The sequence below is a fragment of the Triticum urartu genome, chromosome 2 (genome assembly GCF_003073215.2).
Source record: "Triticum urartu cultivar G1812 chromosome 2, Tu2.1, whole genome shotgun sequence".
In the NCBI taxonomy this organism is placed as follows: Eukaryota; Viridiplantae; Streptophyta; class Magnoliopsida; order Poales; family Poaceae; genus Triticum; species Triticum urartu.
Genome location: NC_053023.1, coordinates 24,226,752 through 24,252,661, shown reverse-complemented (window position 1 = coordinate 24,252,661; position 25,910 = coordinate 24,226,752). Strand labels below are relative to the sequence as shown.

The 25,910-nt window shown below is 45.1% G+C and overlaps 3 protein-coding genes across 4 annotated transcripts; 2 read left to right on the top strand and 1 right to left on the bottom strand.

Annotated features, from left to right (window-relative positions):
• The first annotated feature begins 2,821 nt into the window (after positions 1-2,821).
• On the top strand, positions 2,822-4,775 carry LOC125540781 (anthocyanin 3'-O-beta-glucosyltransferase-like). Its single transcript, XM_048704341.1, has 2 exons — positions 2,822-3,812; positions 4,060-4,775. Exons 1-2 carry the CDS (start codon positions 2,829-2,831, stop codon positions 4,612-4,614), a joined length of 1,539 nt encoding a protein of 512 aa, XP_048560298.1. The 5' UTR covers positions 2,822-2,828; the 3' UTR covers positions 4,615-4,775.
• A 4,092-nt stretch (positions 4,776-8,867) lies between these two features.
• Positions 8,868-18,493, top strand: LOC125535296 (ABC transporter C family member 4-like). Of its 2 annotated transcripts, XM_048698350.1 has the most exons (11): positions 8,870-11,046; positions 12,893-13,213; positions 13,713-13,799; positions 14,101-14,712; positions 14,802-14,966; positions 15,073-15,367; positions 16,618-16,832; positions 16,940-17,245; positions 17,356-17,419; positions 17,750-17,989; positions 18,099-18,493. In XM_048698350.1, exons 1-11 carry the CDS (start codon positions 8,959-8,961, stop codon positions 18,212-18,214), a joined length of 4,509 nt encoding a protein of 1,502 aa, XP_048554307.1. In that variant the 5' UTR covers positions 8,870-8,958; the 3' UTR covers positions 18,215-18,493. The 2 variants fall into 2 exon arrangements, with proteins under 2 accessions (XP_048554308.1, XP_048554307.1); XM_048698351.1 differs by lacking the exon at positions 13,713-13,799 and having other exon boundaries at positions 8,868-11,046.
• A 654-nt stretch (positions 18,494-19,147) lies between these two features.
• On the bottom strand, positions 19,148-25,590 carry LOC125535294 (L-type lectin-domain containing receptor kinase IX.2-like). Its single transcript, XM_048698349.1, has 3 exons — positions 24,660-25,590; positions 20,444-20,593; positions 19,148-20,346 (listed from the first exon to the last, which is right to left on the bottom strand). The coding sequence occupies exons 1-3, from the start codon at positions 25,504-25,506 to the stop codon at positions 19,382-19,384; spliced, it is 1,962 nt and encodes a 653-aa protein (XP_048554306.1). The 5' UTR covers positions 25,507-25,590; the 3' UTR covers positions 19,148-19,381.
• Between the last annotated feature and the right edge of the window lie 320 nt (positions 25,591-25,910).

Sequence of the window (25,910 nt, the reverse complement as noted above, 5' to 3'; positions counted from 1 at the left end):
TATTTCTAATGAATCTTCATAATAGATTGAGTCCTTTTTGTAAAAAAAGTAATCTATGACGTTTAGTGCATGCGCCATCACTAGAAGTAATCTGTGATGGGGATTCTGTGACACTACTTGCGACGCACATAAAACGTCATTGGGGTGTATTTTGTGATGTTTTTTTTTTTGGCTATTCCATGAAATTATTTGCCTCACCATAGTAAGCTGATGTCTTGTAGTGAACTCATATTTTGGAATGGAGGAAGTATGTACCGTTCCGAACGCGCTAGATTGCTAGAACATGTACATTGGTTGATAAGATAGTCTTATCTTCAGCCTTGTCGGTAGTTTAGATACGGGTGTACAATGGATTACCTCTTAGTGTTAATCTTCAATAACAAGCTAATTCTAAATATGTGGTGAGACATATTATGCGAAGAGATCGTCTCTTGATTAAGAGAAATCAAACTTTTTTTCCTGCTTTCTCTTTCCTCCACGTGAGAATTTAGCCTACATGGCACTTCTAAGATAGCACCACTGTACATGCCCTTACAACTAATTACAAACTTTAGTTACCTAGCTACATGTTTACCTGCAACTTGTGGAAAGCCAAACAAATAAATACCGTCTAAACTACATATTCTACCTTTTTACAGATTGTAAATGATGTGTTAGTTGGAGTGACTTCCGTGCACTCTCTCGATATTAATTTTTGCAATTACGTGTGCATTAGTGATAAGTATTTCTCTCTCTCTCTGTGTGTGTGTGTGTGTGTGTGTGTGTGTGGTATGACATCACATCCATTGTATTCATATAAATGTACTTTTCCATAATTACTTTGTGTTCAATGCTAGGTGACACAAACACTAGGAAAATAAGCTTGTGGTCAATCCTCATGGTCAGCGTCAGACTGAGAACTGGCCTACAAGTAAGATCTTCTATTTATTTTCAGAACCTGTATGTGAGAAATATTGTTTGATATGGTATTATATATACTGATTCTGATTAGCGGGAATATACTTTTGGACTATCCATTCAAAATAGTTTCTAGTACGTCATTGTTGTAACTACTTACATATTTACTTATATTAATAACTGTATGAACACCAATGTTAGCATGACAGAACGTGGTAAAGATAATGATGTTACATGGGGAAACAAATTGTGTTACATGAGCCTTCGATTTCATATAGCCACGCATGATGCTCAAATTGCTTATATTCGTGACTTTTTTGAACCTGCCAAAATGATGGTTAGTTGTGCTATAATTTTGAGATGTGTTGGCAAAATGATCCCTTTTTTATTTTTGTGGTTTCTTTTTGTCAAGAGTTATTTATTGGTAATATAATGGTTATTTATGTACTATTAATCCTAAGAATTGTTTTGTGTATTTGTGCAAATAAAAGCATTGGAAGGGTACTTGTGATCTGTTTTTAGCAAGTGTAGATTTTCTTGTGCAGCAAAACTGATGGTCAATTCAATTTATTTAGGATAAATTCTCAAACTTCTCGACTTCCAATACATTATACAAATGGTTGCTCTCGGTTATATTCTTTATTTTGGCTTCGGGCCATATATAATTTCGGTTATGTGGGCTACGTAGTCTCCCAGCAGCAGATGTACAGCCCGGCCCACGCAGGGAAAAATCAAAGGGCGCGAGGGTGGGAGAGGAGTGGAGAGATGTTCCAGTTAGCAAAGCTCTTCTTACCGGAAGCACTAGCTGCCGGTGAAGCATCCACCACACAAAGGTTTTGATATGCGTGCATGTTTTTTATGTATTCAGTTGCTTTCATTTGTATCTCCCATTCTGTCAACCCGGCTTGTCTTGCGCCACTACTTTTTGTCAGAAGGCAAGAGAGACTACCATATAATAATAATAGTATGCACGCATGTGATCTATCCCTACAAAAATCCATGCAGTTTAATTTTCTTTGACCTCTTGGCGCCAAGACCTTTCGAACAAGATCAATCTTGAATACATTCAAACATGTTTAAATTTCAATGTTTCAAATGAGTGAAATCAGTTTTTTGAAATAAGTGGAAAACCTAGTGGACCTAACTGAACTGTGGTTATTTTCTAAAGAGGCCGACCAAATTGACTACTCATACATGGACTTTTTTTGACTAGAAATAGTAACGAGCAGGACCTACTGGTGAAACGTGTAGAAAGACCAATTGCTAGAGTTAAGTGACACCAGTTGATAGGGCGAGATCACAACGGGTGAAACATGCGGGGAGGAAAAAAATGCTAGAGTAATATAAGTGACAACATTTGATAGAGCAACACAACCAGATCAGGTTATTATAAGTGACACCACTTGATAGGGCGAGATCACAACGGGTGAAACATGCGGGGAGGAAAAAAATGCTAGAGGAATATAAGTGACAACATTTGATAGAGCAACACAACCAGATCAGGTTATTATAAGTGACACCACTTGATAGGGCGAGATCACAACGGGTGAAACATGCGGGGAGGAAAAAAATGCTAGAGGAATATAAGTGACAACATTTGATAGAGCAACACAACCAGATCAGGTTATTATAAGTGACACCACTTGATAGGGCGAGATCACAACGGGTGAAACATGCGGGGAGGAAAAAAATGCTAGAGGAATATAAGTGACAACATTTGATAGAGCAACACAACCAGATCAGGTTATTATAAGTGACACCACTTGATAGGGCGAGATCACAAAAAAATTCAAATGTCCTTTTGAGTTGATTGCCATTCACGGCATCCGATCGATGTGATGTGAGTTGTTGTCCGTAGTAATCACCACTCTAGCGCCCACAGCCTATAAATTAAAGAGAAACGGGCGGGAGAGGAGTACGCCATCATAAGCATGCAAACCACCAAAGAAGAACCGGCCGGCGCAGCCATGGCGCCTGTCAAGGACGGCGAGCCGCCGTTGCACATACTCTTCTTCCCGTTCCTCATCCCCGGCCACCTCATTCCGATGGCCGACATGGCGGCGCTGTTCGCGGGTCGTGGCGTCCGGTGCACCATCCTCACCACGCCGTTCCAAGCCTCCATCATCCGCTCCGTGGTCGATCGCGCCAACAAAGACAACCCTACTTCACCGTCGATCGATATCTCCGTCGTTCCTTTCCCGGACGTCGGGCTTCCGCCGGGCGCCGAGAGCGGCACGGGCCTCGCGTCCCAGGACGAGCGCGACATGTTCAATCAGGCGGTGCGGCTCCTCCGGGAGCCCTTGGAGCGGTCCCTGGCCGATCACCGCGCCGACCTGGACGCGGTGGTGTCCGACAGCCTCTTCCACTGGTCCGTGGACGTCGCCGCAGAGCACGGCGTCCCACGGCTCGGCTTCACCGGCAGCAGCATGTTCGCCTGCTCGTGCTTCCACAGCATGCTGCGTAACTGCAACCCGTCGGACTTGGACAACTTGCAGTCTCCATCGTCTTCCTCCACCGACGGTGAGAGTGATCCGGAGGCCGTGATGGTGGCGCTGCCGGGACTGCCGCACCGCGTGGAGATGAGGCGGAGCCAGATGATGAAGCGGCCAGAAGAGTGGGCCTTCTTCCGAGGTGTCGACGCCACGGAGCAGAGGAGTTACGGCGAGTTGTTCAACAGTTTCTGCGAGCTGGAGCCGGACTACGTCAAGCACTACCGCACGACGCTTGGACGCCGAGCGTGGCTCGTGGGGCCGGTCTCGCTCGCCAGCGGCAGCATGGGCGTGGCGTCGAGGGGCACCGATGCGCTCTCGCCGGAGGCGGACGGCTGCCTGCAGTGGCTCGACGGCAAGCCGGCTGGCTCGGTGGTGTACGTCGCGTTTGGTACGCTGGCCACCTTCTCGCCGGAGCAGCTGCAGGCAAGGTTTTCAATTTCGAAAACAAAATAATTTCGGAAATTTCGCATATTTCAAAAATCATTTCGGATTTTGATATTTAAAATTTCGCTTAATTTGAAGGAATTCTAACATAATTTAAATTTATTTTGGAATTAGTTTGGATCTGTCTTGAAATTTCGGGGCTAAAAATATTTTGGACCCCACTAAAATATGCGAAATTTCGGAAATTACATCGAAATTTCGTTGAAATTTTTAACTCTGCCTGCAGGAGCTGGCCCGCGGCCTCGATCTCTCGGGCAGCAACTTCGTGTGGGTCATCTCTGCCACCGGCGCCACAACATCTTCAAATGATTGGATGGCGGAAGGCCTCGCGACGGCTTCGCGTGGGTACATCATCCGTGGGTGGGCGCCGCAGGTGCTCATCCTGAACCACCCAGCCGTGGGCTGCTTCGTGACCCACTGCGGGTGGAACTCGACGCTCGAGGCCCTGAGCGCCGGCGTGCCGATGGTGACGTGGCCGCGGCACGCCGACCAGTTCCACAATGAGAAGCTCGTCGTGGAGTTGCTCGGGGCGGGGGTCAGCGTCGGTGCTAAGGACTACGCGTCGCTCACAGAGGCTCATGCGGTGATCGCCGGCTCGGTGATTGCCGAGTCGGTTAGGAGAGTGATGGGTGCTCAGGGCGACGCAATACAGAAAAAGGCCAGAGACCTCAGCGCAAGAGCGAGGGACGCGGTGGAGAATGGTGGATCATCGTACGGCGACGTCGGGCGGCTGATGGACGAGCTCGTGAACCGCCGGATTCAACGGCACGACGCTCGTTGAGTTTGCTTCTTGCTCGTCACCGGTATCTCGGTGTACTAGCTAGCAGCACAATGTCAATCTGTCATCACCATTTTGTCAGTCCCTGATTGAGACTACCATGCATGTGTACTGCTGCCTGAAATGCACTGTTTGAACCAAAGCAAGAATGGCATCTGGCCGTACACGTATATGTTGCAACGAGAGAATCACACAGTCATAGCTCAATAAGCATGTCGTAACCCATCCCTCCCAAACGCACATATGTCCATATCTTCTAGTATTTCCAGATGACTTTCTCAAAGGAGGCTCGAATATTCTCTCCTTGGCATGTCTTCTCCTCCGTTGCTCCTTCGCTCAATGCGAATAAAACTGAAGCCGAAATCAATCGTCCACCCTATTAGACCCTTCTTGAGGCACTGGCCCTTTGGAAAGGAAGCTCAATGGCTCATATATTTCTACAACCACTACATGGTTCATTGGTGCTTCGCTATGGAGCCAACGTCAATTACCATAAATCATAATTGGCTGGGTAAGATTCATATTCGACAGGATTGAGAACGCCTAATTGGAACTTTGAACAAAGATTAATTTCTTTGCATAATGATCCTCCTTCCTCCATCCTCCCACTAATATAAGTATAATATAATATAATAGGAAAGAGCGAGCAGTTAGTGTTGTAAACAGGAGAGATTTTTTTGATCCAAGCCACTATCTTCGCTTTTGATTCGATTCTGATTCTAACTCATCGTGTCGTAGACGTGCTCCTCCATGGCCACATCCGGACGATGTTGTCTGGCAAAGATTATCACCTCACCAGACCCGACCTAAATTGTACGAGCAGGAAAAAACTACAGCAAGGACCAATTCACAAAAGGTTTCGATCTCGGGTTGATGTGAGCCAACAATATGTACCTAGCTAGGTGCTTTCAATTATTAGCTCAGCAGTCGTATGAATATGCTTTGCTTCAGAGAAAAATCAGTATAATTTCTTTTTGAAAAGAAGATCCAACGCATACTCAGAGTAATAATCAAACATCGGGTTTCTAACGATGGGCATAGATCAAACCTGCATGCTTCACACCATTAACTTGCGTGCAACAGGGAGACACATACTATGTGTGCATGCAGAGGGCAAAGCAAACATTAGCAAATGATGAGCTGCCACCGGCGAGTACTTTTTCAACCCCTTGCATACGTGCGTGTAGATCGGAAGTTTATCCCGCAAAAAAAAAAAAAAAAACAGGATGAGGTGATGAAGCTGCTGCCAGCCATTACTTGTCGTCGACTCCTCCCGCCTCACGAAACGCTTCACCTTCCTTGGGTAAATTCCAGAGTTTGCCAGTTGATAATTAATAGCTAGATATTTTTCCACTCACTTGTCCCTTACGTCTTGTATAAATTGCAGCATTGGTAGCCACGGGCAAGGTCACTCACACTCAGAGAAGAATAGATTTGCTTACAATTGCTTCATTAGAGAGCCTGATTTTTCTAGTCAATTGTTCTCTGCATCTTACAGGTTGCAACATAGGATTCACATTCAGAATTTAAAAATAATTGTGCTATTCTTAGTCTGGTCCGCCCAGTTTTTTCTTTCAAGCTCCGCCACTGCCGGCCACTGCCGGTGAGGTCGACACTGGCTTGCCATAGGAACATGGCTTCCTCGCCTCGCGGTTGGGCTGCTGGATGGCCGAAGTAATCCTCCGACCAGCACTGATCATGAATGATTCATGGCTGCCGATGAAGACCGTGGGCAGCAGTGTAAGAATAGTACATGCAAACAAAAAGTGCGTCTAGGCATGGTTCGATGAGAATCAAGGTTCAATGCCATGGTGGTACTGTACCTGTACGATGTATTTACTCGACAATATCTTGTAGAGGAGCTACTGGTCGCTAGAGAAGATGAGCGAGTTCCCCCGCAAAAAAAAAGGAGAGAGAAGATGAGCGAGTTGGCCTCGGAGGTGACGATGATTCGCTCGTACGCAGTGTTCAGTAAAACTAGATGATATCCAACATGTTGTTGCGGGAATATTTGCAATACATTTCGATGATATGTGATTTCTATGGAACGTGAATAGTGATACTATGAAAACTAAAATTGCAAATCCATATGCTTTATTGTGTTTGATTAATGTATTGTAAAATATCTAATACTAGATGATACCCCGCGTGTTGCTGCGGGAAATTTATGGCACGCCAAAGTAAAAAAATTAAATTCAACAAAAACCCATGTGATAATACTTTTCAATTTTAGTAATAGCCAAAAATAGTACAAATGAAGTTAAGTATTAACAAATGGTTCACACAAAAAAAGTATTAACAAATGGTTCACACAAAAAAAAAAGTATTAACAAATGGAAATAAAGCGATCGACCATGGAGAAATGCTGACAAAGGAAATTCAAACATGTCCTCGTTAGAGGAGCAAGATTTTCACATATTGTTCCTATGTATAGCAAGCACACTCTGGTCTGATATGCGCCTCTTTAGCTAGGATCCATTGGCTACGTAGATAGGGTAAATACTGTAGCAAATAAATGATAATGCTTGCCTGCATGTAGAGAGGTGTGCATGCAAGTAACAGCAGCGGCATGCACACGCATGCGCGGCGCTCTCATCGTGAGGCTGCCGGTCTGCCGGAGCACGGCGGACGTCGCGTTGCGGCCTTGCGGGGGAGATGAGATGAGGGACCCGGAAGCCTTCTCGCTGGTGAGGCTGCCGGAGGACGTCGTGCTTGACATCCGGAGATCCTGGCGCGCGTGTTTGGCGCCGCTGACTTCTTTCGGTGCGCGCCGCGCGCAAGAGCCGGGGAGCGCCTGCCACTGCTGCTCCCTTTTTGGCTTCCGAAGCAGAGAGTGCTGCCATGGCGGGGAAGGTCCACCGGTCTCGAGTTTCATCTACACCTACACGCTGCGGTTGTCTTCGCTCGATCGGCTCCTTGGTCCCCGGCACCGCCGGCCTCCATGGCGGGCCGCTCCCGTAGCACCGTGGCGTCCTCCTCATGCGCTTAGACCTGCTCTCCAGCCCATGCCACGGGCTCCCTTTGCTAAGCCGCGACTGCTTCTTGGACTGAGTATGCGCGTGCCTGTGGGCTGTGGCCGACGCTGGCCGGACGTCGGCAAGAAGGTAGCAGGATCTGCGGAACACAAAAAGGAAAATGTGCGAGGGCCTATAATATAACCAGATAAACTGTGGTGGTACACTTGGCTGCGACCGGGAAGAATAGATATGACCTTGAGTTTGACGTCGGTCTGCAACTGTGCAAGAGAGCAAGCCCCGGTCGTCAGGTAGGAGGGAAGGGGGTACCATAATCCTGCCTCGGTTCCCTGGAGCTTCCCATGATGACGGAGGCAAGCCGGCGCTTGGCTCGACCAGGTGGATCCAATGTTGCATCTCAAGGAGATATATGATGGGAAGAGGAGAAGGCTTGCTTGCAGTGAATGGGAAAAGACAAAGACTCCACTAAACACCGGTAATGGTTGGTACTAAGATGATTGCATTGATAGTGGGCAATCGTGGGGAAAAAACTCGGTTCGCCTGCGACGTGATCACTTGTGCATGCTGGGCAAGGAGAGGCATTATTTCTTTGTGAGAAGTGAGGAGGTGGAATAGGAAGGGAAAGAGATTGTGCATGCTGTGACACCGGAATAGGAAGGGAAGACGACCACACAAAAATTTGGACGCATTCATCAGTTTCCTGTATTGTCCATCGTGAATAATAATGGGCTGCATGTTGATGGAGTAATGGGCTGCAGTGCTTGCTATTTAAAAGAAAACCGAGTGCAGAGAGAATAGGAATAGACTGCGCTCAGGAAAAAAAAAGAATCAGAGCATGTCAGCTTGGTTGTTGACCACTGCTGATGTGGCAGATTTTTGTAAAACTGAACGCAGATGTGGATGGTGTGCATGTAGAGAGAATTGCTACTAGTGGGGATCAACTTTTTAAGAATGTAAGATATGTTTGCATGTTGAGTGGATATTTTCATGTGCATGAATGCATGTTGTGGTAGGCCTTTTGCCATGCATGTTGCTTGATGATGTGACATGCTTGCATGTGAGAGAAATATGTTAATGGGCTATTTAGATATAGAAGATGATGCACAGCCCGGCCCACGGAAAAGAAGGAAAAAAAAAATGATCCAGTTCCAGTCGCGTTTGACTGTTCTGGGCCATCTCCTGGGCATGCGCCACCTTCTCCGATTTCTCCCACCCAACTACTTCTCCTAGATTCTCTCTCTCTCAAAAAAAAAAAAAAACTACTTCTCCTAGATGTTGCTCAAAAAAAAAAAACTACTTCTCCTAGATTTTTTGAGAACTACTTCTCCTGGTTCACTCGTTCCTCCGGTCGAACACCTCTGAAACCTGCGAGATGGGAGGAGAAGGCGGGCTCCCGTGGTGGCTGCCCACCATCGGGTGCTCGCCGCCACCGTCGTCATCCAGCTCCTTCGCCGGAACCCTCGCCTTCCTCCTCCTCTCGCCGTGCCCGCAGCGCGCGCTTCTCGGCGCCATCGACCTCCTCTTCCTCGCCGCATCGCTCGTCCTCGCCGCCCTCTGCCGCCGTGGCGCCAACGGCGCGTCCCCTGAAAAGGATCCGCTGCTGCCCTCACCGACGCCGGACGTGCCGGTCCGGGCCACCGGCCGGCACGCCGTTGCCCTCGGTGCCTCCGCGGTCACCTCCGCGGCATCTGTCGTCCTCCTCGCACTCGCGATCTTCCTCCTGCCGGCAGCAGGCACTACGCCGTGGCGTGTCGCGGGGTGCACCTTCCTCGCCGCCCACTGCGCTGCGCACGCCGCGGCCGCGTGGACCGTGCTCGCCTCGGCGAAACGAGCCTCCGCTCACCCTTGGCACCTCCGCGTGTTTTGGGTCGCCACCGCCCTCGGCGCCGTGCTATTCTCCGTCTCCGCGGCCCTCCGCTGCGCCGACGGCTCGCCGCTCCTCCCCGACGACGTCCTCGCCTTCGCCGGCCTGCTCGTGTCGCTTCCTCTCGCGTACGTGGCCATCACCACCTGCACAGCGCGTGATGAAGAGGCCGCCGAACAGGACCAGAACCCCAGCGCGGCGGTGGCGGCGACGCCGTACGTGACCGCGTCGTTCCTCTCGCGCGCGACCTTCAGCTGGATCAACCCGCTGGTCTCCAAGGGGCACGCCAACGAGTCCCTCGCCGACACCGACGTCCCGCCGGTGTCGCCGGACCACCGCGCCGAGTCTGCGTACGCTCTTCTCGCGTCCAACTGGCCGGCGGCAGCGCGAGGGTGGCGGAGCCCGGTGGGCGTCGCGCTGTGGCTGTCCTTCTGGCCGCAGTTCCTGCTCATCGCGGCGCTGGGGCTCGTGCAGCTGGCGGCCATGTACGTCGGCCCGTCGCTCATCGACCGGTTCGTCGAGTTCATCCACCGGGGCGGCACGCCATGGGAGGGCCTCCGGCTGGTCGCCATCCTGATCGCCGGCAAGGCGGTCCAGACGCTGGCGTCGCACCACTACAACTTCCAGGGCCAGCTCCTGGGCATGCGCATCCGCGGCGCGCTGCTCACGGCGCTGTACCGCAAGTCGCTGCGGCTGTCCACCGGCGCGGCGCGCGCGCACGGCGCGGGCGCCATCGTGAACTACATGCAGGTGGACGCGTCGATGGTGTCCGGCGCCATGCACGGCCTGCACGGCCTGTGGCTGATGCCGCTGCAGATTGCAGTAGCCCTGTTCCTCCTGTACGCGTACCTCGGCCCCGCCGTGCTCATGACGCTCGCCGTGATCTTCGGCGTCATCGTGGTCACCGCGTTCGCCAACAAGCTCAACCTCGGCTACCAGTTCAAGTTCTTCGGCGCCCGCGACAGCCGCGTCAAGGCCCTGACGGAGATGCTCGGCAACATGCGCGTGATCAAGCTGCAGGCGTGGGAGGAGACCTTCGGCGGCAAGGTGCGGGAGCTCCGGCGGGCCGAGGTGGGGTGGCTGAAGAAGGTGATACTCTTCGTGTGCGCTACCAACGTGGTCTATTCCAGCGGGCCCATTGCCATGACAGTTCTCGTGTTCGGGACGTACCTCGCCGCCGGAGGGGAGCTCGACGCCGGCAAGGTGTTCACGGCCACCGCCTTCTTCCGCATGCTCGAGGGACCCATGAGCAACTTCCCGCAGACGATCGTGATGTCCATGCAGGCGTTCGTGTCGCTCGGCAGGCTGGACAAGTTCTTGGCGGATGCCGAGATCGACACCATGGCGGTGGAGCGTCTTGGCAGTGGCCCCGCCGGGGATGAGGTGGCCGTGAAGGTGCAATGTGGAGTGTTCGAATGGGACGTCCAGGGCGGCGATGGCGAGGAGAAGGATGTCGGAGGGGAGGAGCCGGTGCTGAAAGGGATCGAGGTGGAGGTGAGGAAGGGGGAACTCGCGGCGGTGGTCGGAGCGGTTGGCTCCGGCAAGTCGTCGTTGCTGTCCTGCATCATGGGAGAGATGCATAAGGTCTCCGGCAAGGTGAGTGCATGTACTCTTGTCTACTCCCTCTCATTTCAAAATAGTTGAAGTTCTAGTATTTTCCTAAGTCAAATATCTTTTAGTTTGACTGAGTTTACAAAAATCCACAAAGATCTACAGTAATTTACCGGCTCAGTCTCTCGAAGATAATTTATAGTGGTAGGATGTGTGTTTTTGTGTTTATAGATCATAATAGAGCCTGTGATGATTTCTCAATTTCAAGATTTACCGACTCGGTCTCTCAAAGTTACTCATAGTGGTAAGGTGTGAGTTTATATGTTTATGGATCATAGGAGTGAGTGTTCGTATCATGGCCCGCGTCTACATTGTGATCTACAAATATAATGATAGTTTAAAGCACATATTTAATTGAGATTTCATTTCCATCATGGGAGATACACTCCTTGATATAGTAAGTTATTTTTCTTCTAGGGGCAAGAGTATCAATTAGGGTAAAAAACGCGTAGTTGGACTAGTCAAAACCACGAGTGCAAAGTAAACGAGAACAACTTAGTTTAAACTAAGGGATATTCTACTTTTCAGTGTAGTTGTTGTGTTCCTTTAGCATTGAAATATACAACACATAGTGTTATATCGTTTATATGCCTTACAACACTTCGCCATGTTGTAAGACACATAAGAGATTTAACACCTAGTGTTAGATCGCTTAAAGAAAGGAAAACATAAGGTAGGATCTCATTTTTGGTATCCCCAAAATTCCTATGGAATTAATCATCTCTACGTGAATCTTCTGCTTCAAAATCAAAGTTGTACTAAAGCAGCGCCAATTAATATGATTGGCGGGAGTGAATTCTAAAAATAAACTGAGGAAAAGGTAGTTTGTTCCGTCGATGCAGCTGGGAGCTTTATTAGTCTTGGATCTGATGTCTTTTTCCCTGCGTGTTCGTGCCGCCTTCTCGCGGTATCCGACCAATTTGATATTTAGATTAGAAGCCGATCTGTCCAAAGACTTGACCCATGAATTTCCGATGTATCCTATGCAAACATCCTTGACCCGTAATGTGGATGCTAGTTGGATCCTGAAAGCTGTTGCCTGCTCTTGTACTCCGTCGCCTGTTTCTTGGTCCACCTTACTCAATACATTTCAATATTTGTGGTCGAGAAGAATCAAACAAGTAGTATGATAACCTAGAATCAAACAAGCAGGCAGGGCGTAGGCATGATTCCCTATCCTATAGAAATCGTAGACTAATGTATAAATAGTTAAATACAGAGGCATATGCCAGACGCATGTTCTCATACGGAATCCTCTGAACAGCGCAATCTGTTGTAAAATATGGCATGCATATGTCCTTCCTTCAGAGCTAGTACTCCAGAAGGCCAGAACGATGCTATGCCTTGTTGTAAAGTGTACAAATCCAAGAGGGCTGTAGAAAATTGTTGTGGACAGTTGAGAATTGCAGTACAACTTAGAAGACACTCCGGACACACTCTGTCTATGTATTTTCAGTTTTGGTTTTGGTTTGCAGATAAGCTCTGTTGGAATAGACGTTCAGTAGGAGAGCATGGATATTTGTCTAGGAAAAATTATCATACGGATAGTTAGCTCCACAAGCAGCCTGTCTTTTTCTTGCTACTTGGTCATACTTTGCCGATGATGATTTCAGTATTCAGGAGAAAAACCATGGAATTTTTACAATGGCACTGCATCTGCTTCTTGAACTTGTCCATCGACAAGAGTAGCCTTTATCTGCTTCTTGTATTGTAGCCGAATTACATGTACACACAGCAGCATCACTATCTTCTTTTCAAATCAGTTTAATTACTTTTCTGCGTTTGCCAGCATCTGTCTTATTTATATATTTTTTGTCTTCAATATACATAGGTTAGCGTGTATGGGACCACGGCATGTGTCACTCAGACAGCTTGGATCCGGAATGGAACCATTCAAGAAAACATTTTGTTTGGACAGCCGATGAATGCAGAGACATACAAGAAAGTCATACATGCTTGTTGCTTACAAAAAGATTTAGAAATGATGGAGTTTGGCGACCAGACTGAAATAGGGGAGCGAGGGATCAACCTAAGTGGTGGCCAGAAGCAGCGCATCCAGTTGGCAAGAGCAGTTTATCAAGATTGTGATATATATCTCCTTGATGACATATTTAGTGCAGTTGATGCTCATACTGGCTCAACTATCTTTAAGGTAAAAAATCTATTGCTGCACGTCCTGTTTCTTTTCATGTACTGTTTCAGAATTCATATAGTTGATTAAATTTGGGATAAATGCAACAATAACACAATTTAAATGTTCATGGGAAGCACCTGGAGAATATATTTTCAAATGATAAAGCATGATACCAGCTGCCACAGTATAGATGGTTTAGAAAATGTGCAGATATGGAAATTGAGATCTTGAGAAAAGTGCATTCGTGCGACATATTCGATTACTTGAACAAAAAAGGATGCTGCATTTGGCCATCGAATTATAATTTTGTTGATACCGGTCATCAAATATCAGTTTCTTTTGTTCTTTCAAATCTTTTTTTTTCTAATGCTATTTATTTAGCTTTCTCATCACTACAGCAGTGCGAAAAGAAATAAAGGTTTGTGTGAAACTGAAAGTATAGGGCTATGACTAGAATATTGCTAGTATCTTAGCCAATTACTATTAAGTAGGACTAACAGGTAACCTTTCTCTGCAGGAATGTCTCAAGGGCCTACTCAAGAATAAGACTGTTTTGCTTGTTACTCACCAAGTGGATTTCTTGCGAAATGTGGATACTGTATTCGTAGGTTCCATTTTTCAACTGCGTGTATTGCTTTAGGAGGAAATAGAGTAGACATATATTCTTTCTGTAGAAAATAAGTGACTATGGTCCCTAAAAACTTTATTTGTATTTAGTGGCAATGTTTTCTTTGTTTCAGGGATAGGGAAAGAACAAATCTAGTGTTCATAACTATGGTCCCTAAAAACTTTATTTGTATTTCTCAAATCTATTTTTAATTTTCTTTACCTGTCAACATTTTCCATACTTCATATACCATGCTGATGATATTGACAGATAACAGAGATGAAACTGCATTATGCAGGTAATGAAAAATGGGGCGATCATTCAGTCAGGGATCTATGGCGATTTGCTAGATTCATGTTCAGATTTTCTAGCTCTTGTTGCTGCTCACCACAGTTCCATGGAAGGGTCAGGGGTGCAAGGCCACACTGTTCAGAACACCGAGAATTCTCCAGCCACGGTTAACTCCAAACCCATTAAAGAAAACAGCAATACGACCGCTATTGCTCCGAGCAATGAAGCTGGTTCTTCTAAGCTAATTGAGGAAGAGGAAAAGGAGAGTGGCCAAGTGAGTTGGCATGTGTACAAGCTATACATCACACAGGCTTGGGGTTGGTGGGGAGTTCTGCTCATTCTAGCCATATCTGTGCTGACAGAGGGATCCAGAATGGCTAGCAACTACTGGCTGTCATATGAAACATCAGGAGGCACCATATTTGACATTTCCATGTTTCTTGGTGTCTATGCGTCAATAGTTTCTGCTTCGGTTGTATTTCAGTTTATCAGCCTTCTTTTCATCGCCTTTTTGGGGCTTAAATCAGCGCAGGCCTTTTTCGGTAAGATGTTTAACAGCATTCTACGAGCTCCAATGTCATTTTTTGACACCACTCCTTCAGGAAGGATTCTAAGCCGGGTACGTCTTGTGAAGACATAGATTTTGTTTGTTACTGGTCATGTATACAATCTTTTGTTGAAGTATACCCTTGTGTATTCTTTCTGCAGGTATCAGCGGACCAAACTAAAATAGACACTGCCCTTCTATTCTATATGGGTATTGGTGTATCGATGTGCATTTCGGTGGTTAGCAGCATTGCAGTCACCTGCCAAGTAGCATGGCCGTCAGCCATAGCGGTGCTTCCCCTGCTGCTATTGAACATTTGGTACCGGGTATAATTCAGCTACTACAATACATCTTAGAGGACTCATTCTTCATATTACCAGCCCCTAACTGAATAATGAGGAAGTTGATTCCTAACTTTTCTTTATGTTTCAGAATCGTTATATTGAAACATCCCGAGGGCTAACTCGTCTCCAAGGAGTCACAAATGCACCAGTTATTGATCACTTAACGGAGACCATTTTGGGTGCTCCAACTATAAGGTGCTTTGGGAAGGAGGATGGATTTTACCAAACAAACTTGGACAGAATTAATTCAAATTTGCGTATGTCCTTCCATAACTACGCAGCTATTGAGTGGTTTGGATTTCGCCTGGAGCTAATTGGCACTCTTGTGTTGTCCATAACTGCTTTTCTCATGATCAGCTTGCCTAGCAATTTCATCAAGAAAGGTATTATTAAGTCTCCATTAATTGAGTATTTATAGAATTGCATTTCATAGGGCAGAGTATACTTTATGATCATCATGTTCTATATGTTTTCTTGGTCTAAATTTACTTGTTTTCTCGAATCTGATATCAATTCTGTAGAAAATTGAATCTTGTGCCAATTCTTATTAAGCATTGAGGGCATGTCCAAATCACCAGGGTCACGAATAGAGAACTCCGATTTATGAATTGGAGTCAGTGAATCACAATTATTAGATTCTTCAATTGGTGGCCGGATTCGCAAACCGGAGAGATTCCATCAAACTAGATTCTTAGAAGTGATGGGCAGTGAACCGAGCAAACTAAATCTGCAACTCTCATGTTACTCAAGAACAAGTCAACTCATTTAGCATAGAAACTAACTTCGTTAATTGTCTATACAAAGGAACTATTCTAGTTTGATTATGTGAAATGTTTATTAGAGGGGGAAGCCCGGTGCACGTAGCTCCCGCTTGCGCAGGGTCCGGGGAAGGGTCCGACCACTTTGGATCTATAGTACACAGCCTTTCCCTTCATTTCTGCAAGAGGCTGTTTTCAGAATTTGAACCCGTGACCTCATGGTCACAAGGCAACAGCTTTACAGCTGCACCAAGGCTTCCCTTCCCCAGACCCTGCACAAGAGTTTCTTAACGCACATAATCGTAGCACATTCATATCTGTGATAAACTAACTCGTGCAACAGCTATGTTTGTGGACTAGCTAGTTGGTAGCAATTACCAATTGAGATATGAAACCAGCCTAACACTTGTTGATTGTGACACAACATTAATTAATGATTGGGCTAAGCCTTTTCTGGTGTACTTGAAGTCTTGAACCAACAAGACAAGTTTAGTGCTAGCTGTTCTGTGTACCATAAGAAGTGAAGAAGTGCTTGCTTGGTGCAGTGGCAAAGATTTTGGCCCTGTTCAAGAATTCGTCTGATTAAGCAGTTAACTTGCCGATTAGTCCCTACTCGTAGGGTCACCGAGTAGCCGAGAAATTGATAAATCGTCCGAATAGATTAAATGGCAAATTAGCCTATTAATCCCCTACACGCCAGCCAACTAAGCGGCTACCAGTTAACGATTTCCTTAACAATGGATTTTGGACTGGTGAACATAGGAACTGGTCAAATTTTCTTAATGTTTGTTATTCAGGCACTGTATAGTTAGTTCTTTGTGACCTTCAAATGCATCAGGTCATCCCGTCATTGATATTTACTGTTTCTGATGTAGAATTTGTCGGCATGTCCCTTTCCTACGGCCTTTCTCTCAATTCCTTGGTGTACTTTGCAATTTCAATAAGTTGTATGCTAGAAAACGATATGGTCTCGGTGGAGAGGGTGAATCAGTACAGCGCTCTTCCTTCTGAGGCAGCATGGGCAGTGTCAGATTGTCTCCCCTCGGCAAATTGGCTGCAGCGAGGAGATATTGACATAAAGGATCTAGAGGTCAGTTTTTTTTTTCTTTGTTGATTCTTCCTTTAGCAAGTGTTTCTTATCACTATTATTTTCTAGGTGATTGATAAAAGTTAGCCACAAAATACTATTCTTTTCAGGTTAGGTATCGACCAAACACACCTCTGATTTTGAAAGGCATTACGATAAGCATCCGCAGTGGAGAAAAGATAGGAGTTGTGGGAAGGACCGGCAGTGGCAAGTCAACCTTAGTCCAGGCATTGTTCCGGCTTGTGGAGCCTGCAAAAGGCCAGATTGTCATCGATGGAGTAGATATTTGCACTTTGGGTCTTCATGATCTGAGGTCTCGCTTTGGCGTGATTCCTCAAGAGCCTGCGCTCTTCGAAGGAACCGTGAGAAGCAACATTGACCCAATTGGGCAGTATTCTGAGGCCGAGATATGGCAGGTACAGTACAGGTTATATAGCCGCTGTGTGTTTCACTACATAAACTTCCCATTTGATACGCCGAGTAATCCATGTGTTCTATTGTTCTTAATGTGATTGTTCCTATGCAGGCCCTTGAGTGCTGCCAGCTAAAAGACACTGTAGCTGCAAAACCTGAGAAGCTTGATGCACTAGGTATGCTAATTACACGGGAATCTCGATTCTATGCAGAACATACGACTAAGTGATAGTACAATGCAAAATAGTAGTCCAGGCTTTATAATATCTAGAATCACTACGTTTGTGGTATGATCCTATAGTGATCCTGATCTTGAAATACACAAATTCAATCCTTGCATAGATACAGGTCCATCAAATGGTAATGTATTTTACAGCAGGGAACCAAATGACGTTGTTATTATAGGTTAATGCACAAATTTGATGATTTTCAGTGCAGTCTAGGCAATCATTTCCTATTCTTTGGTAATAACAGCGGACAAATACTTGTTGCTTGTTGTTTTGTAGTTGCCGACATGGGGGAGAACTGGAGCGTGGGACAGAGGCAGCTTCTCTGCTTCGGCCGAGTCATACTGAAGCGCAGTCAGATCTTGTTCATGGATGAGGCGACCGCTTCTGTCGACTCCCAGACGGACGCGGCCATCCAGAGGATCATCCGGGAGGAGTTCCGGGAGTGCACCGTCATCAGCATTGCTCATCGTGTCCCGACCGTCATGGACAGCGACAGAGTTCTGGTGTTGGATGCAGGTAGGCTGTGGCTTTACACGGATGACCTACTTCTAGCTTCTACCACAGTGGTTTCCCAACAAGGAAATTGCGCTTCTGTTTGAATTCTGAATGTATTTTACTGTTTCAGGGTTAGTGAAAGAGTTTGATGCTCCATCCAAGCTGATGGGAAGGCCATCGGTTTTCGGGGCTATGGTTCAGGAATATGCGAACCGCTCTTCTAGCGAGCAGGCAACCCATGGATGATGCACATGTCTTGGTGGCAAAGCCGAATAATGTAGATTGAGATACAAGCGGCAGAAGTTTAGGCATATAATTAGGGGTGTGATAGATGATTTCTAGAGGAAAATGTGGTATGTTTTGCTGCCATATGTGTAAAATCAAAAGAGGAAGGAATGTCTCTTATTCAAAGTAAAAGAAAACCCACTTCATGCATATTTTCACACAAAGGTGTTTTTTCTCCTAGACATATACATATATTACTGAGAACATAGTTTTCTCTAATGAAGAAGATATTTTTTTATTTGTTAATTTCATGCTTTTTGCTTACATTCAGTTCGTTGACTTTGTGACGATAAATTGTGAGGTATTATGACTGCATTTGCATGCTCTGTAGAAGCATTTTCTGTTCCTCCCAGGGTACATGCGTTTTATAACTGCTCACACTAAAATTTTGACCAGAGGTAATCTAAAGAAAATACAACATTTTACAAAATACATGATTTTTTATAAATGGATGCGTGAACACTTCTAAATTTCATGAACAATTTTTTAAAATCATCAACAGTTCTAAAAATTACATTAATAGTTTTATCTGTTAACACACATTTTTAATTATATAAACATTATTTATACAATCTGTGAACATTTTAAAATCCATTGAATATCTAACTTGGCACGCTTGTTTTTGCTTTCTATTTTTACACCCAATGCCCAGCTTCTATACACAATATACACAATATATCCCCACATGGAGGGTCCCAGACACAATATACACAATTCTGCTGAAAGTGATACCAGTCCAGTATTTCTCTCTCTCCCTAGATCTGGATGAGTCGGCACTGGGTACCTGCCCGTATCAGGTGTCTCCGTGCGCTCGACGTCCTCTCGGAAAAATACATCACAATAGCGCTCCCTACTTTAAGAATAGACGAAGTTTCAAAGCACAGTGACATGGTGTTTTCGGAAATGTTACAACCATTGTGCCCACAAATTACCGTGATTCAAAAATATTTGCCACACTAGAGATATTTTACTTAACTTAACCTTGTACACGCCTATAGAGCTATAGGATTTAAAATTCCACATATTTAATATCTATGAACTCATATTATTTCACGGACATGTTCACTACGCTAAAGATGTTGCCCTTGCATTTGCGAGAGCCACATTCCTAGTTAGTATGAAAGGAAATCAATCCTTGTGCCTCATTGAAGTATCTTTGAGGTAATGGCTAGATGCCGGAGATTGCTCGTGCTTGGAGAGCAGGTCGATGACATCTTTGATAGATGGACGGTCGTCACGCGCTGTCTCGACACATGTTAGCCCGGTGATCATGACACGCTCCATCTGCCACCACCACTGATTCAACTCCCCTCTCAGCCGCTCATCCACCATCTCGAGGATGGCTTTTCTGCTGTGAGACTCCGTGACGGCCGCGATGAGGGTGTTCCGGTGTGCTGCCGTTCCCGGGACAGACGGTCTCACGCCAGTGGCCACCTCTAGCAGCACCAACCCAAAGCTGTATATATCAGAGGCAGAGCTCAGCGTGCCGAGCTCGATGTACTTGGGGTCCATGTAGTCCGTACTCCCGATAACGGTTGTCCGAGGAGTACCCCCGCCTCCATGGCGGATGACCTGTCTTACGAGTCCAAAGTCGCCGAGCTTGGCCTCAAAGCCCTCTCCCAGCATCACGTTGCTGGGCTTTATGTCCCGGTGCAACACGTACCTCTTTGTTGAGTCATAGGCACCATTGTGGAGGTAGTCAATGGCGGCTGCGATACCGAGAAGGATATTGTACCTCTGCGGCCATGTCAATATTCTCCCACTAGCGCCGCCATCATGGAGATGGTCGCTGACGCTACCGTTGGGTTCGAGCTCGTAGACGAGCACCAACCGGCCACCATCGTCGCACCATCCGATGAGCCGTAGGAGGTTCTTATGGCGCAGCTGGCATATGGTCTCGATCTCATGCACGTAGTTCTTCCGGTTCTGCTTCAATGTTGGCTGCCGCATCTCCTTCACCGCCACCTCCCGCAGGTCTGGCACAAGTAGCAACCCTCTGTACACGTCACCGAAGGAACCCTTGCCGATCTTCCTATCTTGCGAGAAGTTGTCTGTCGCCGCTACCAGCTCAGAGTAGGAGAATTTTCTTGCAACTTTGATTTTTTTCCGTGATTGAATAACATGGTTAGTTGGTACTGATCGAGTGACTTTTCTAATTAAATAAATAAAATCCATGATACATATATTTACCTTGCAAACAATTTCCATCGAGGCACCGTCTTGGCCTTTTCATAAATTTAGTATAGAGAAGAGCGAGAAGAGCCGCTAGTAAACCGGCTAATAAAACTGCCGAAACAGCTAGGAATATCACCCACATTTTTGTCTCTGTGTGAGATGGATCTGTTAGAAAAATAACAATCGATTATTGTCTTATTTTTGGTGCTAAATTGTAAGGTCATTACAAAAACATAAATCTAGCTTAACTATAATTCTAACAATTTACCCTACAGAAAACTTCAAAACTGCAAACAATTTCTGTCGAGGCACCATCCATTTTCCCTCCTGAAACATTGGCTTGGCTCATATATTAAGCTAATTCTTTTAGGCTCGCCAAACTCTCTAAACCATCATGTCCCGGTTTGCCAACCATTATGATGGAAAATTTGTTGTTGTAAAATGTTAGAATATGAATCCAAAATCATGTAGTTTATACACACATTCTTACAAAAAGTATGACATCTACAAACTATGCAAAGAAAAGAAAGATATTTACCGTGTACATCACAAATGTTAATATTTTGTAACCAATATATACACAAATATACTTCATCTTGTAAACTACATGTATTAAAAAAATCAAAATTTTAGGACTTGTCAGCATAATTTTGTTCTGCATGAACCGATCGGTGGGTGTGAGAACTGGGGAAGGAGGAAATTACTCCGGGGTATGGTACTTTTAGAGGTTAAGGCTTAGTTTTAGGTCGCTAAATGATGTTGTGATGTGATTATTTTATGAAATACTATGAAATTTTTCCAAGAAGAAAAAATACTATTCAAACAACCACTAAAATAGGAGGAAATGGGTTGGGTAAACGGGATTATGATTAACAAGACTCCACCGCGTTATCAAACACAAGCTAATTGATCCGAACTAGTAGCTTCACTGGGAGTGAATTTCTTCCTTTTTTCAAATTTATTCCTCTTTCTCACATAACCAAAATTTTAATTGAAAAAGTAATAACACTCAAATCACATTTAAACATCAATCTAATTAACAATATGGATTTCAACATGGTCCCCTCAATCTCAGCTCTAAGATCTTAAGAAGCATGATGTGTGGCAATTGAAGATGAAGACAATTGGCCGAACGGACGTGAGAGTCGATTCAGGTGCACGTGATGACGTGATGTTGCCATGCAACATTGGCAAGGTGTCACATTTTGTGATGGACCAGCAGTGAACTAGCTAGTCCACATACATATACGCTAGAACAGAAGTTTTTTTTATTCTCACGGCATAGGGATAAGATCGATAATAATGCAATCAAGACCCTTGATTGGTGATGTGTAATGTTCTAGAAGGAGGTTGATCGGATGGGGTCCACACCAACAAGAGGCTAGAGTGATGAGAATGTCACATCACATTAGGGATGGTTATACTTGGTTAAGTTTATTAATTAAGTTATTGCCTATATGCAAAATAAAATATCTAATTACATTTCAAACCATGGGAGTAAATCAATAGATGAAAACATCAAGTTCGACATGTGGTTATTTGGGTTGTGCTATCTTTTTCTGAAGAAAAATAAAATAGAAGAATATGTAGGAGATCTACATTAGTGAAGAAGGAAAAAAACAGCTAAATTCAGATTAAGAGGATATAAACTTGGGTTTTGAGTTTTAAAATTGTCTATCGGTAAAGAGGCTAAGCTAGAGACATGAGAATGTCGCATAATTTTTGGGATGAGTATAGTTGGTTAGGTTTATCCTAGTGAAGTTTAGATTAATATACAAGCCATTATAGTGTGCTGGGTCGTTTTGGTATGGACAAAAATGAAGTTAATACACAAGCCATTATAGTACTGAAATATATATACTTAAGTACGCCAATGACAGGAGGATGCAAAAGCTTTATGTTTTTATTAGTCTCTGCCGTGTGATCAATTATGCGATCTCGACTCTTGGTACGTGATGTGTGCTGTTACTGAGCGAAGTCGAATGGCGTCCACACCAACAAATAGGCCACGTAAACTCACAAATTATTGGGGATAATCTCAACTTATTAGGTTTACTGAAGATAGCTATTTATCCTACTATTTATAAATCTAGCTTAACTATAGTTCTAACAGTTTACCCTACACAAAATTTCAAATATATAGGAAGTCCATTTTTCCCTCCTGAAACATTGGCTTGGCGCATATATAAGCTAATTCTTTTAGGCTCACCAAACTCTCTAAATCATCATGTTGCCAATCTTTGTGAAGGAAAATTTGTTGTTGTAAAATGTTAAGATATGAATCCAAAAGCATGTAGTTTATACACATATTCTTACAAAACGTATGACCATCTACAAACTATGCAAATAAAATAAAGATATTTACCGCTACATCACAAATGTTAATATTTTGCAACCAATATATGCACACATATTTTACTCCATCATGTAAGCTACATGTATTAAAAATTTCAAATTTTATTGGATTTGTTACTATAATTTTGTCCTTACATAAGCTAGTCGATGGGTGTGAGAATGGGGGAAGAGAAAATTGCTCTTGTGTTTGATACTTTGAGAGGTTAAGGCTTAGTTTTAGGTAGCTAAACGATGTTGTGATGTGATTATTCTATAAAATAGTATGAAATTATCGCCACACAACCACTATAAATAGGAGGAAATGGGTTGGGTAAACAGGATTATGATTTACAAGAATCTACTGTAATATTAGACATAGTTTATGTGAGCCAAAAGAATTGTGAGCCAAGCCAGTAGCTTCATTGGGAGTGAATTTCTTCCTTTCTTAAAATATGTTCTTCTTTCTCACATAAACAAAATTTAAATGAAAAAGTAATATCACGGAAATTGCATTGAAAAATCAATCTAATTAACAATATGGATTTCATCATGGTCCCCTCAATCTCAGCTCTAAGATCTTAGGAATCATGATGTGGACTGGCAATTGAGCATGAAGACGATTGACCGTACAGACGTGAGAGCCGGGGCAGGTGCACATAATGGCATGATGTTGCCATGCAACATTAACAGGGTCGTACGTTTTGTCATGCACCAATAGGAAACCAACTAGTGCACGTACATATGCAAAAGAAGCTTTCTGTTTTTATTCTCGTGACTTAGGGATAAGATCGATAATAATGCAATCAAGACCCTTGCTTGGTGATGTGTAACGTTCTAGAAGGAGCTCGATCAGATGGGATCCACACCACCAAGGGGTTAGAGTGATGTGAATGTCGCATCACATTAGGGATGATTTATGATTATAGTTGGTTAGGTTTATTAGTTGAGTTTAGATTGCCACATGCAAAAGAAAACATCGAACTACTACAATCTAGAAAATACTCCCTCAATCCAAAAAATGTGTTGTGGCTGAACCAAAGCCACGACCCATTTTTTGGATTGGAGGAAGTATCAAATAAAATATCAGACCGGGGGATTAATTAATAGATGAAAATACATCAAATTTGACATGTGATTATTTGGGTTGTTCTATGTTTTTTTCAGAAGAATAATAGAGCAGAGCATGCAGGAGAGCTATATCGAGGGAAATGCAGCCAAATTCAGATTAAGAGGATTTAAAGTTGGCTGGTGAGTTTTAAACTTGTCTATTTGTAAAGAGGCCAGCTACAGACATGAGAATGTCACATCAATTTTGGGATGATTATAGTTGGTTAGTTAATACATAAGCCATTATAGTACTGAAAGATATATACTTAAGTACGCTGATGACAGGATGTTTTTATTAATTTCTGTCGCACGCGATCAATTATGGACTCTTGGTACGTGACGTCTGCTGTTTGTGAGCGAAGTCGAATGGCGTCTGCACCAACAAATAGGCTACATACATAAAGTGACAAATTATTGGGGATAATCTCAATTCATTAGGTTTATTGTCTTTTTGATAAAGGACCCTCCTAACTGGCGAACGTTCGCCAGCGGAGGTGGCACATGCGAACAATTCGATGGCAGTTATAGTTGTGATGAAGTGGGGAGAGGTGACATTTTCTTCAGAAGACATGACATTTTCTTCCCGAGAAGGCAATTTTCGTCTAAATAATGCGGTCATTTGATCCCGTTTTACAACTAAAACTGACGGTAAAAATGGTTCACTTGCCAGCCCCCTTACAGCGAACGTTCGTCGGGGACAATTACCGTTGATATATTGGTAAACCTTATGGGAAGATTAGAAATTCGTTCATGCAGCTGGTGTGACATCGTTAGATTTGAAGTGGGTTACCTGTGGAGTGGAAGGACCAAGCGAGCAGCTGGTGCGACTCGCAAAGGACACCGGTGGCCGCGGAGAACCCGACGGCGGCGTCCTGTACAAGGCCGGCGTCGTCTCTGAGATCCATGGTGGCGTTGAACTCGTACGTAGTGCTCGACTCGGACGCCAGCTCGGTTTTCCGAAGCGCCACCTTCATCACCTTGGACTCGCCGTCGTACGTGACGCTCGCCCACATGATTCCATGTAGGCTGAACGGCGGCAGGCTTCTGGTCCGGTTGGACCTGATGCCGTTGACGTCGACGCCGATGTGGTCGCCACCGCTGGCGCCGTCCCCGTTCGAGGGATCCCAACCGTGGTTCCAGCGCGTGTCGAATTCGACAGCGAGGGTGTGCGGCGGGCGGCGCGAGTCGGCGGTCCCCGTGCTGTTGGGGTTGCTGAAGAGCCCGAGGAGGCCGCCGTCCGAGCCGGGTGGAGGGGTCGTCGCCGGGAAGGGCCCGAGGAAGAACGCCATGCCGTCGCCCCGTGAGAGGTTGTCCGTCCTGTCGCTGTCCTGGACGATGGCGAAGCGGAAGCTGGTGGTGAAGCTGGCCCTCCTGCCGGTGCGGTCGTCCCAGAGGCGCACGGGCTTTCGGTGCACGACGCGGCCGGTGAGGTTGGAGCTGTCGTCGGTGAGGATGATCCGGTCGCGGCCGGCGTAGGAGGCGTTGATGAATTTGAGCTGCTTGCGGTCCCTCGGGACAGTGAAGTCGTAGTCGAAGGACAGCGCGGCGGCGCGAGGAGTCGCGTAGGCGGCTAGAAATAAGATGTAGCAGCTGATCAGGTAGTACGTGGGTATGAGGATGCTTCTTGCATGGGCCATGGCTGCAGCTAGCTAGTGATCAGCACATATCATTTGGCTTGCTCATGCAGGACGATGCTGGGGGTGGAGAAGTATTTATTAGTTTGATTCAAGTATAGTGGACTAAGACCCTAGAGACAATTGCAAGCTTGACGAGGAATACTATTTGGATTAGTCAAGTCAAACGTTTATACATATAATAAATAAATGAAAGGATGCCTAAGAGAATATATAAATGGATTTGCTAATTCTTGTCTAGATGAGAATTAACAAAGTCCCCCGCAAAAAAAAGACAATTAACAAAGTCTAGTCTAGCTTTTACACTCCTTGATTAACCGAATAAAAAAGAAAAAAAATCACTACAAATATTATGGTGAAATCCAACAGACGATACATAGTTATTTCTTATCTAGATGAGAGCTAAA